This window comes from Haliaeetus albicilla, chromosome 12 (assembly GCF_947461875.1).
Source record: "Haliaeetus albicilla chromosome 12, bHalAlb1.1, whole genome shotgun sequence".
NCBI classification, from domain to species: Eukaryota; Metazoa; Chordata; class Aves; order Accipitriformes; family Accipitridae; genus Haliaeetus; species Haliaeetus albicilla.
In genome coordinates, this window is record NC_091494.1 from 41,808,911 (window position 1) to 41,822,472 (window position 13,562).

At 51.8% G+C, this 13,562-nt stretch overlaps 1 protein-coding gene across 2 annotated transcripts in view; it reads right to left on the bottom strand.

Annotated features, from left to right (window-relative positions):
* Positions 1 to 13,562, bottom strand: part of SLC39A11 (solute carrier family 39 member 11) — a 96,941-nt gene that overhangs the window by 44,017 nt on the left and 39,362 nt on the right. For both annotated transcript variants that reach the window (XM_069799371.1, XM_069799372.1), the window contains exon 6: positions 290 to 460. In XM_069799371.1, coding sequence (XP_069655472.1) covers positions 290 to 460 — 171 coding nt within the window. The remainder of the gene's footprint in view (positions 1 to 289; positions 461 to 13,562) is intronic.

Below are 13,562 nucleotides of genomic sequence, written 5' to 3' on the forward strand. Positions count from 1 at the left end.
GACATAGCAGCAGCCTGAGCCCACGGGCTCCCTCCGAGCCCCCTCCCCATAAGGGGTTTTGCTGCCAAGACCTTACGTGCTTCAGCCCTACCAGAAGAGCGAGATTTGACGTGATAGACCTTGTCAAAAGGCACCCAGGCACCCACTCGGCAAGTACCATCTGCGAACAGCAAGAAAAAGAAGAAGGGAGAGAAGGCGGCAGCCCTGTACGATCTTCCCAGGATGGCACCGATCCCGGGAAGAGGCTGCCCGCAAGCCAGGATTGGATGGACAGACGGACGGGACTTACCTGGGATGTTGTGGATGGTTATAGCGAGGATCATCAGCATAATCCGCCTCCAGCTGCTGCTGCCGGCCATCGGGGCACCGTCCCTGGCCACGGGGAACGCCGGGGGGCCGTCTGGCAGGCTGGCCCCCACACCCTTCCTCCTCTGATAGGGCTCCCCATTCTCACCTTTGTCTGGGGGTACAGAAAAAACAGCCAGGTCAGCCAAGAGGGTGACAGACGGACAGCCGGGCATCTCCTGCCTCCCCGCCCCGAAGGAAAAAGCAGAGAGAAAGAAAAACACTGACCAAAGCAAGGCTGAAGGGGTGTGTGCGTTGGCCCCCCCTCCCCTTCGTTTCACTTTAGGGTAGGGGGTTTTCCCCCACGCAGACCACAGAGCCCTGTGGGAGACCCTGAGACAGAAGTTCATCCTCTGCCTCCTCCTCCTGGGAGCCGATCCTGGTCCCGCACGGCTCCCCAGCATCACTCCCGGGCTCACACCCACCTGCAAACCCAAAGTCCCGATCTGGCGGGGATGAGCCCTGGGGCTGGTGGCTGACGAGGATGATGAGGACAGAGCTGCCGGGCAGCAGCCGCAGGGACCCGCGGGGAGACCGTCACCCCCCACCAACCCCAAACCTGGCAGGTCTGCAGTTCCGTTGCCTTCGCTGATGAAGGAAACCCCTGCATTTTGATTTCACCCCGGTCACAAAACGAGCATGCTGAGCTGTATTTAGCAACTATTTGTTCCGCTACCAAAAGATTTGCCACTGCTATTTGCTAAGACATTGCCAGATAACCCCGGGCTCTCCCAGACCTCTGCTCCCAGCAGGACCTTTACTATCAGCTCTATTTCAACCAGTTATTTAAAACCATGCCACTAAAACCCAAGCCCCAGTTAGGGCTGTGAAGGGTGGAATCAGCACTGGGCAGCAGCATACTAAAGCCTACGCACGCTGAGACCTTGACTGTTCACCTTCAGCATGAAAAGGTGAAGGGAAACCAAGAAACCAAGAAACCAGGAGCACAAATTCATCAACTTCACATAGCAACAGCTATGGCTTCATCTTAAAGATCTGACATTTAGACAATAGAATGCTCTCTCCCTGGATTTATATAATTCTCTTTCCTGTCCCTTGACCCACCCACTCCAAGATTTTTTCACAGACACAGTGCAAGGAGCCATCTGAAACCATTTTGACAGAATGCCAATTGCTTCCCCTGCCATTTGGAGGCAGGATGATGCCCAACCATCACGTCGCACGTTGCACAGCGTGCGTTTTCAGCGCCAATTAAGAACCTCAGCATAAGAGGGCTCATGCAAATTGACACAGGAGGTCACCTTGGGAAAGCAAGGGTGTCAGCAACACTCTGCATCTTGCCATCTGTAACACAAAAACAGACACGTAAAGGCATCCCAAAACGGTCCTCAACACCACAGAAAATAAAACGCAGAATTTAATATGTTTTGGTAACCAAAAAACCAGGTCAAAGACTAAAACCCCACTTGACGGCAGTGGGACCAGGCAGCGATCCGGCAGATTCCCTCCTGCCACTTCCCATGCTACGGGAGCATCCCCGGACGGCATCAGCAGGGCTGCAAACCACGCTGCCCGCGACTCTCACGCTTTCCCCCAAAAGGCCACCACCGCTGCTGCTCTGCAAACAGAGCAAGATGCTGCGCAGATAAACATTGTCGTTGTTGTTAGCCGTACGGAGCCAGACACTTTCTGTCCCCAAATCCCAGCCCAGTCAATAACGCGCAGTAACATTTGATGGCAGAGCTTCATTCCAGCCTGCAGGGACAGAGATAAATATTTTTTTTAAGCAATAGCAAGGACAACCAAATCCAGCAGAGCGGCTTGTCCAATTCACCGCAGGAACGCTGGCGCAGCAGACCCCTGGCAACGGGGCAGCCAAGGCTGAAGTCACTTACAGATGAAAGTCTCTTCTTCTGCCAGGCCAGATTACTTTAATTGCTTGGCACACATCCCCCGGGCCCCACAAACAGCATTATCCTCAGCTGACCTTGCCCCGGCCACTGACACTGACCCGTGGACCCGTGCTGGCAGCCCCATCGCCGCAGCGCGATGGGCATGGGTTTGCACCCTGGCACTGTCCCCGTGCTGCCCCTGGGCTCCCAGCATCGCTGCTGGACCACCTACACAAAAACCAGGGTGACGCGAGGATGCAGAGAGGCGCAGAAATCCCCCTCCGGCATCAAGGGCTTTCCAGGGAGAAGGAAAAAATGGTTTACGTGACATTTAGAGAAGAGCACTTACATTCAAGTGACAAAACACCAGCGTTTCTCCCTTTATAGAAAGCAACAAGTGTTCAATAAAAGCACAAGCGACCGCAACGCCGCGACAGCCAGGGCAACATAGGCTCTCGAGGCAGTTTTTGCGAGGTACAAATGCAGGGTGAATGCTGAAAGCAGAGGTTTCAGTGGCTGCTGGGGAAGCTTTGCACTTTGCAGACTTCGGGTATCTGCTAGGGGAACGCAGGGAAAATGCAGAATGTAACATCAGTGACTTGTTTTTTCTTAAATCAGGGCAAAAAAAAGCTGCCTGCTGACAGTGCAGTAGCACCTCAGCTGCGCTCTCATCTCTCACAGCACCAGCTAAGAACAGCGTTACTGAAACCAGGCAGGCAACTCCATCGCTGGCAATTTTCTTCAATTTTTTTTCTTTTTCTTTTCGCTCATCTCATTATGTGACCTGGTCCAGTCCACCCTTAGCATTTCTGACTTTAAGACTGTGCTTAAAAACAAACCCAGCTGTTGACTCAAGAGAAGCATATGCCATCCAAGAAAGTACAAGCCTGTGCCCAACACGTTTTCTTCTGCAATCTTAGATCTTTTTCCCTTACCTCTTTCTCACCTACCCCAGCTCTATCCCAGGACAAGGCTCAGGCTGGAGCCTGCCTCCTCCTCCCCCAGGTTTATCCAGCCTCTCCCTCCAGCCGCAGCAGAGCACGTAACAAAATGCCAAGTCAAGGAGCCATCCATCACCCCACATCGCTGCTCCGGCCAAGTCCTTGACCGCATCACCCCCATCTTCTCTGGGATAAACTAAACAAAATGAATAAAACCAGACATTTACTTTATCAGGGATGATCTGATCATTACAGTACAGATGACGGCCATGTGCTCCCAGGCTGGGGATGGGCACGGCAAGCAGGACTACCTCACCCAGAGCCACGCAGCAAATCCACAGCAGAGCCACGGGTGGAAACCCCAGATGTCTCGGTTCCTGTCCCCACAGTTCAGGCAGAACGAGCAAAAAAAAAAAAAAAAAAATCAAAACCTCCCAACTGCTTTTTGCTTGGCACTTAACAGAACCGATAAACCAAATGTCATCAGCGTTTCCAAAAATCTAACTTCCCGGCTCTGAACAAAACTCTGCCTTGGCATCTGCTCGGCTTGCAAAGATGTTAATTTGTCCCCCCGCTATTACACTCCCATCTCCCTTTTGGCTATTTCTCATGCACCATTACCTACACACGGAGCTCCCAGGAAGGGAAGAGCCGCCTCCTGCTCCAGCTTGACCCAGTTGTCCAAAGCGATCCCGGCAATGGCGATGCACTCACGCACGGGAACTCCCAGGGCTTTGAGCTGTTGGTTTATTGGGTTTTTCGTTGCCTTCTTCCAGTCATACTTTCTCCTTATTTCCCTTGTCCCTGGATTTGATGGGTTCACCGCAAAACTGTGCTGTCCCCCAGGACTCCTGCCGCAAGGCAGAGCGAGGCTTTTGCTGGTGTTTAAACACCAAAGCGAAGCCTTTCCAGCTCCCTCTTCCAGGCTTTGATCTCAGCTCCCCCGACTCCTATTTGTGGGCAAATTTTCATTGAGGAAAAAAAGCATGCTTCGCTGAACGCCTGGCCATGAGCGTGGGGGGAGCCCCAGAGAGGAGCTATGAATGCCGCAGAGGGACCCAGACCCTCGGGGCTGCCCGTACCTGCCAAAACCAGACGCCTGAGAGCATCAGACACGAACATCCCACTCGGCTCGCAGGTATTCGGCTTCCCCGGCTCCGCAGAGGAACGGAACAAGGGATGCAACAGCCGATGTTCATCTCCTCGTGTCGCCTAACTGGGAAAGTTTCAGCTACCCCCATTCGGTTGAGAATTACCGTGGCGTTTCAGCAGCACTCTCTCCCCATTATCAAATTACCAGAAAAGACCTATTTTACAGGTCTCACTAATGAAAGCGAATGCCCAGACCAGCTCCATTGCTTAACATGAGCCTGCCACTCGCTAAGGTATCCATTCAGTCCCAGCACACAGGTATCACTTCTATTAGATACCTTTTTTTTTTTTATTATTTTATTTTACTTACAAGTAGTCTGCTTGGTACTATTGAAAAAACTTTTGATGAAAATTAGACTTTTTACAAGCATATTTGAAGTGCCTCCAAGGACAGCGGTGACAAAGGACAGCGGGGATGCCACAGTGCCCACAGGGCGAGGAGCTCTGCTCCCGCCAGCGGCAAACGGGGGAAATCTGTGAGAAATAAACAAAATAGATGCAGCTTTCATAGGGGAAGTGCTGAGGATGGTTTGGATGGACAATTTGAACACAGAATTGCCTCTCATACAAATTATCGGTGCGTTAGCAGAGGCTAAATGCAGCAATAGCAAAACCAGGGAGACAACCCCAGCATAATTTTCCCAGTAGTGTCACGCATAACAGTGAGACTACAAACCGCACACGGGTCAAGTGATGTGTTTTACTTCCAATTGGTGTTGGAAAAGATAAAAAAAAAGGATAATTATAGTGGACTGATGATACCAGCTCACAGCATTGGACACAGCACGGGAGGGGACTTGTGCGACTGTCACACAAAATGCAGGACCCGGAGTGCTCCCAGTTTGAAACGCTGCATTTGCACAGGCCAAGGGGAACAAAACAATAATTATGGCTAAACACGGACTTGGCTGGAAATCAAGAAAGCCTCAATAGCAAATTGGGGTAGCGATAAGAGCAGAACAAGGGGTGGTTTTTAAAGAATAGCTGACACAATCAAACAAGGGTGCTCAGAAGAAGATTGCCAAGACAATTGTGTGGCAAATAATTATCTGCGCCACATACATTATTTTAAATCTTGTTCACTAAAAGTCCTCTATGAATTCTACTCAATTTATCATTATTGAATTTCTTAGTAAAGCTGCAGGGCAAAGATTCTGCCAAAAGTTTAATTACATATGTGCAGCCTGCTGCATTTTTCATATCCTCTGCAGCCAGCACTGGAAAAAGATAAATGGCTTTGAGTATGGCTTAAACTGCTGGTGAAATATAAAAACCAACTGGCTTCTTATCAGCACGTGAAATGGCTTTTTATTTTTGATTATTTCTTAATGAAAACTGTTTGCATTAGCCATGAGCTCAGCTTTATTGTACTTGCAAGCAGTACACAGACAGCAGAATATGCTGTTTACTCTCTGTGCTCAAAAAAACCCTCTTCACTGCAGCACTTTAGCTCCCAAATTCAAACCAAAGTCTATGGAGCTCTCTAGCTTTTCACATCTGCTTTAGAGCCCTCCTCCTCCTCTCTAATTAGGCCTGGCTTTAGCCCTGCCTCTCTCCTCCTACAGCTCCCAAATGCTCGAAGTTAAACGTGCTCAACCGGGCTGCCGAGCCAGGGATGGGGCTACTTAATTCCCCCGTCCGCAAAGTCTCTGTGCAAGGAGCCCATGCAACCCCACTTAGGCAGCCTGAGACCCATTTTAGTCTCGATTTGGCTGCAAACCTCCCCCTCCAGCCCAGCTCCACGGCACCGGGGAGCTCCAGCACGCCGAGGGGGAAGAGATGGGCTGGGGGGCTGGAGGGAGCCGGTACCCCCCGGCAAAGACACACTCTTGCAGGCAGCATCCCCGCATCTCCTTCTTTCTCCATGCCGGAGTAAAAGCGTTCATAGGAATCTGGAGCCTCCCTTGGCAGAAGATGCTGGAAGGAAAATCATTTACAGCTCCAAAATCCTCCTCCACCTTTTCCCCCATCGATTTCCCCCATCAAATTCTTGCAACAAGACTCTGCCTGCCCGAGAAGGGATCTGGACCTGCCAGCCGTCGAGGGAGGGATCCCTGGGCTCGCACGGCAGTGCAAGTCCCACGCCGGGGGCTCCGGGGTTTCTTCCTTCAGCTTAAGCTTGCAAGGGATAAATTAGCACCCTCATTTATAAAGATTTGTCAGCTCCCATCTCTAAAGTGTGGGAGAAAGGAAGGAGAGACAGTGCCAAGCACGGATGCACAATAGACTTATTAAAATTTATGATTAACTGCCGCTCACCGGCTATTTGTAAAAATTGTTTGGTGTTGATGCACGTGGGAACAAGGCAAAGGAAGAAAAGCATCAAATACTCTTAATTCGAAAGCCTCCACCCAGCAATGTCTCTGGCTCTCTCATCTGTTTCTACGATATCCATTATAATTGCACCCGCGGGGCAGCAGCCCCTAAGCCCAGGTAACAGCAAAGCACCAGGAGGGAGCTGGAGAGCAGCAGCCAGCGGCCGGCCCGGCTCCAGCAAACGTGCTGCCAAATTCCTCTCGGCTCCTCCAAGCCCCACACCGCTCTCATTATTGCCAGCACCTGCTTGTTTGCAGCTGGAAATCTGTATTATGCATTATAGCCGATCTATTAAAACCAGGAGAGCAGAGCAAGCTTGGTCTGACCCTTTGTCTGGGGGTGGGGTAGGGAAGAAAGAACAATTTGCTAAAGAAAATGATAACACAAGTAGTTGACATCCCTTCCCAAGGTACAGAAAATAATCACACCTTAAATTCTGTCCCCTAACGGCTGAGATAAATCAAAATGACTTGGAAAATTTCTAGGATTCCCAATGGCTCCATAGTCAATCCAAGCCCCTTACAGAAACACTCGCCTGTACTGCAAGCGCGATGCTATTAACATCTCTCACTCTGCAAACCCAAGCCCTTTCCCCGCTCCGCTCGTTTGCATAAACCCTCGATGCTCCATTAACTTTAAGCAGATGTAACAAATGCTTCGTGGCAGTTGGGCTTCATCCCTGTGGCACACGGGTCCCATCAGCACTTCCATTCTGCAAAATCCACCCTGGACTCCACCTCTTGCTGCAACACAAAGGCATCGCTGCTCGCCTGCGGTGCAAACGGCCACAGCCAGGCAGCAGAAGCATCTCCACGGGTCCACAGCGATCCTGAGCAGCGGGGGCAGAGGGAGGACCACCCTGGTAAGGAGCATCCCTCCTTCGTCTAAAAGCTACAGAAGGCAGCCGGTGCTGCTCGTGGGAGGGCAGGCAGCACCATTACCCAGCACGCTCCCCCCAACATGGACCAGTGTGTACCATCCCCTTCTCCCCAGCCTCTTGTTTTCCTTCATTTTTTGACCATGAGGAAGCCCCAGAAGAGAAACCGCATCAAAATCAACAGCCACAGCCCTTGGGAAGCGGAGCCAGACACACGCACGCTCCCAGCAGCGCCCACGCTTCGCTCCGCATTACAGCAACAGCACGCTCTGCCTTCTGAGGACACCACCGTTACCTCTCTTCATCTTCTTTTAACTTTTTTAAGGCTTTTTTCAAGGTCACAGGCAGCACCTGGGCCTGAAGCCACCAGTCCAACTGCTCTCAGCACCGAGTGCCCATCCCATAGTGAATACAAGTAATCGAAGCTATTCCTCGCACATGCTGGCAGCGAGCAACGGGAGCTCGTCCTCCTCCTAAATTTCTCCATATCCTCATTTTGCTCATCCTCCTTTTGCTGCTGCAGCAGGAATTTCAGGGAGCACAGAAGGGCCTCAGTGCTAAAGAGCAGATGGGTGTTAGCGAGCATCTGCTCCCTGCTGCCACGCAGGCACACTGCTTTTATCTGACACCTCTATAAGAGGTTTTAATTACTGTAAGTAATTAAGCACAGCACCTCTTATGGGATAACTGCTATCCCCTTCGCAGACAGGTACGGGGAGAGGCAGCGAGCGCTGCAGGCTCCAAGCCAGGCAGAGGGGAGCAGGCAGGAGTCCCGGGTCGCACACCTCTGCTCTGATCAGGTCCGACAGCATGGATCACATTGGAGCTGGAAATAAAACTGCCAAGGGAGAAGGTTTTCTTTTAAGGAATGAGTCCCCAAAGCAGGGAAAATTCAGCTCCTGGAAAGTCTGCACACAGAGAGCAAGGCTGCTGAAAAAGGAGCTCCTTGGAGTTGCCCAACTATGGTCAAAATAAGGATGCTATTTAAAAAATAGCATTTATTTACTGCTAGCAAAAGCTTAGTCTGCTCAAGCAGAGAGTGCAGGCTGCCCAGGCTCCGGTTGCCCAAGCAGAGCCCAGTGTCATCAACCCCACCACTGTGCCGGGTGTTGTGGCAGGGATGGGAGCAGGACACCTGGGACACCCATTTGCACATTGCAGTGACTACAGCCCCAGCCTGCTGGCATGATCTCACCCCTCCAGCCCCCCGTACGTAACAAATTCATTTTCCAATGTTTCTGGCAGATAAAAGAGGTCCCTGCATCTGCTCAGGCTTTCAGCAAGGAAGATAAATAGAGTGTCATGACTCACTGTCTATTAGGCGCCTTCATTTATCCAAGCGTGCACAGGAGCTTTCATAAAAGGTTGTTTAATTCAGCATGACTGACTACCACTTGCTCTCAGACACACGATTATTGCCGGGATCCGTCTGAAGTTTGGAGTCAGGAGGATGCTGGAGCGCGCCAGCCTGCCCTGAGCCGGCACCAGCCCCACCAGGTCCCTCCTCAACCCCATTTCCAAAGAGACCATCAGCTACGGACCAAAGGGGAGCCTGATACCCAAACCCCAGCTCAAACATCACACCGGTAACAACCTGGCCTCAAAAGAGACCCAGCACGCTTTCAGTGCTCCCCCACTGCTCCTTTGGGACCCAGAGTACCTCCTTCTTGCAACACTCTCAGCAATTCCTCCCGAGCATCCTTGCTCGTGCTGCACCGCTTGTCTCCCTTCCCAGCCTCCCCTCATTTTGCAAGCACCACCTTCGTCCCCCCGAACCTTGATCCTAATGCATGAACTTCTCCCCCGCCGCTCCAGCGATCCATCATCGAGTCTCGCATGAAATTACTGCTCCAGCCCTCTGCGTGCCGTCATTTATCCACCACGGCCTGAGAAGCCACGTACAGGCAGATAAGCAATGCACAGATCTTTCTGGCTGCCCCACTTTATCTCCTACTACCGGTGATCCTTCAAGCTGCCATGTAATTCCTGCAGCCGGGAAAGCTCCCGTCATCCCAGAGAGCTGCCAGCGGGCATTTGGGTGCACTTTTGTATGGGAAAATGAATCGTGATGCAGCTCTTCGTTCAGAGGGAAAGGCGCCGGAGAAATGCAATACAGGGAAGGAACGGCACAGGTTGTCCAAAGCTGGCCCGGACAAACCAACCCTCTGGAAATCTCAACTGGATGCATTAAACCAGCACCTTATTCCTCCAGAGCGGCAGGATTTCACCCTCAGAGACACCAAACCCCCCCGCTGACAGCAATGTCAATGCCATGGCAGCCTCTTCCATGAGGACGTGGAGGACGATGGCGCAGGCTTTGCAGCGGGGTCTGCTGGAGGGGGGGGTCCCTCGCTGCACCCGCTGTGTGAGGGAGGGATGCTCAGGAGGGAGATCCTAGCACTGGGAACCACCTGAACCCCATCACTGCACACTCCTGCCCCAGAAATCGTTGGGAAATCTCCCCAGTAAGGCACGGGACCTTGCGGTGAAGAGTCCCACCAAGGTTGCTTCCCGGTGAAGGACCAAAACCCAAGTGACAGAGGTGACGTGGCATCAGTCAAGCACATGGTGGCAACCTGCAGTAACAGGGAGGCCAAGGTGCTGCTCGCCCCTCAGGCGACACAGATTGCCTAACGTCAGAAGACAGAAGGAATGCCAAAAACCTCACTGCTTGATGTTTGCGGTGTTTAAAAGATTAATTGCTTGGGCGAGAGTGACAGCACAATGTTAAATGTAATTACATGCACCAGGTCCTTTTAAGCAAACTAATTCACGCTAACTTCCAAGAGCTTTTTAAGGAGTTCCCAGTAGATAAAGTGCATTGCTGGATCATTTTATGCCTAAATTTTACACATTTGAGTTAGTTTAATAATTTCAGAGGGCTGAGCTATGTTCAGATCTCTAATCCTTGGCAGGGAACAGCTTCTGATCTGAGCAAGATCAGATGCAGCTGATCTCTGAAGGAATAAAGAAAAAAAAACCCATAATCTCATTAACTGCTTAAAAAGAAAACAGAAATTTTTATCAGGAGCTATTAAAGGACCAGGCAGTCCTCCTGCATGGGGCTGAGACGATAATCCGGCAGTGACGGGGCTCACGCTGACCCTCCTCCAAGCAGCCCCAAGGCAGCCCGGCGTGGTGGCACATCACCGCGGCGTCCCACCACCGTCCCAGCAGGTCGGGGCAACATCTGCAAACCAGTCAGCTCTGCCTCCTGCCCAAGGATGCTTCAGCATCCTCTCCCCTCTGCACACACCCGCATTTCAATCCACTTCTTATTGCCGTGTTACACCCCAGCCCATCTTCCCTGTATGCTTCTCTCCTGCCTATTTTTCTTAATTATTATTTTTAATTAGAGCTGAATGAAGGTATGGAAATCCACAGAGCAGAAACGAAGGCTGGCACAGTCTCCAGGAACAGCTATCAGTACAAACGCGGCCACGCTGCAGCCATCGGCATCCCAGAGAGCGGAACAGAACAGCGGTTATTGCAGCTTGCTTTTTACCACGACATCTCTTTATAGCACTTTCAAGACACCAAACTTGAGCAGCTCATCTCGCTTGCCTCTATTCTTGCTCTCCATTATTTCCCTTATTCTTTCATCCTTGCATACCCATTATTCAAAGTCACTTACTCCTCTTTTATTCAGAAAGGACACGGTGGCTTCAGCTAAATTCTCTTTGCAAATTAATTAAATTTGTTTGAAAATAAAAATCAATGAATAAATGCATTAGAGCCCAGAGGTTTAAGTAGAGGTGGAAGCAGCACAATGGAGCGGTGCCCGTAGTGACAGCTGAGTGACACTGTTAAGCACCGAGTTAGAGGCAGGAACCGCCCTACTCCAAACCCAACGCTTCTCCAAGCAGCATCTTTCCCAAATTATTGCCTTTCCTTTGCAGACGAGGCTTCCTGGGGCAGGGCATAGCTAGGAGAAATTATAAAACAACAACTTTTTAAATCCGGGGTTGCAGAGACCAGTTGCAGCCTCTGTAACGGTCTAAGCGAGACCCCCCGAAGCGAGGGGGGTTCCAGGGGGGCCTTCATCCTTCCCCTCGCCCTTCCTCATCCGCTCCATGCCGTGGGGTCTGCTACCCACGGACCCCTCCTCAGCCGCGGACGCATTTCGGGGGATTCCACAGCCGGCCCCTGCCGAGCAACTTCAGTGGGCTCCGGCGCTGCGGGCACCGTCCTCCGCGGCTCTGCCGGCTGCTCTGCAGGGGGATTTATGCACCTGGAAAAGCAGGCAGGATCCGACCCCCTCTCAGCCCCATCCCCTCGAGCTGCAGAGCCACGTACCAACCTCAGGCTGTCCCCAAACTTAACGGGTTGCACCAGGTACTGCCCTTTACGCCGGCAAGCTGCAGACGGTGACATTTACCCTGTGCACATCAGCTCGTCGCAAGCCAATTCCTAGAGAGAGTTTCCCAAGCTGCAGGTTGAATTTGCTGTTCAGCAGCTTCACATGTGCTCTGGAATAAAACCACATCTGGAGGGACACATCTGGGGTTCCCATCCTCATCCCCCGCCAGCTGCAGGCCGGCACGAGGGAAAAGCAATGATCCCTCCGGATCTGTCGCTGCCATGGCTGGGCAGACCGAACGCACGCTTGGGAAAAGGGGCTATTTTCACAGTCTGAAAAATAAAATGAATAAATAATCGATTTCTGAGGAAAATAAATAAAGTGCTCCTTTGTTCTCAACAGCTCAGCCCTCAGACTTACAAAATCAATCCTGGCTCCCCCCGAAGGGACAAGCAGATTGGATTTTTGCCCACTCTCCTGGCAAAACCAAACCATCAGGCTGCTTTCAGGAGTGCAATCCATCACGCCCTGCTTGCCCACGCCACGGAGACGGCTGAGTTTCGGAGTGTGATATCCTGACGGTATCGCACGCACACAAGCTATCCCCTCTATCTGCGGAAACAAACTCCAGCAGAGCAACAGTATTTTTGCAAACAAAGCAGATTTCAAACAGATTGCGGGATGGAAAGAGACCTGGCCGGCAGCTTGGAGAGGAGCAGCGCTGCCACGGCTGGCGTGGGGTTCGGTGGTGGGACCCACATGCCGTCCCTCCCGCAGGACCTCGCTGCGGTCGCATCCCCTCCCCAAATCCCCCAGCGATGCCAGCACAGCCGGGTTGGATCCCAACGGCACCCACAGGCACGCTCCAACCCCAACGGCCGGTCCACGACCGAGGGATGCTCATTAGCCAGCGTGTAACGAGCACCCGGGAAGGAGCACAGGAGATTTCACTTCTCCCACCTCAGAGGACCCCATCCCTTGCAGCAGGGCAATGCCCGAGGGGAAGAAAATGGATTTGAACTGAGCCCTGCTAGAGGAGCAGGAGATGCCTTCCCACGTTAATGAAAGGATCCCAGTCTTTTTCTTCTGTGTGACAGCACTATCTAGCCTATTATCAAATTTTTAATTTTCCTATTTTAGGTATCCTTAGGGCAAAACCAGAAAAGCAATACCGGGGCTCAACCCGCAGCATTATGTTGTGAAACGGAGAACTCATCAACAGCCTCAGCTGCAAGATAAGATTCTCTGCTTAGGGTCTGGGCTTTTTTCCTTCAATAAATTCTGATTTATGGATCTGGGATGAACGTCTCAGAAATGAAAACTCCTGTCTCTAGCAGAGTTTAAGTAGAAACAGGCTGTGTAGCTCCAGCCTTTGGCTCCAGCCCGGCCGTCCAGGACGGCTCAAGGAGGTCAGGACAGCCAAACTCGCCCTGGGATTCCCCTGCACTCGCTCCAAGCCCTGCAAGCAAGGACATGCCAATTTTCCAAGGGTTTGACCACATCTGTCCCCCGGCAGAGGGTTACCACACAGAACAGGCCATGCAGAGCACAAATCCGTGTCCATCATCATCCTCGCCATCGACAAGGCTTGAGCTCACTGCAGTCAGCGAGGACAGAGCAGAGGGGATGCTCTGGCAGGTCTCTGGTCCTCAACATCTAGAAGATCCACAGGACCCTGTTTCCCAGGGGCTGCTTTTGGCTCAGCAGAGACCTGGCGCTGTGGGAGGGCAGTAAACACCTCTCAAAAATCAATTTCAAAAAAAAAAGGGATCTGAACC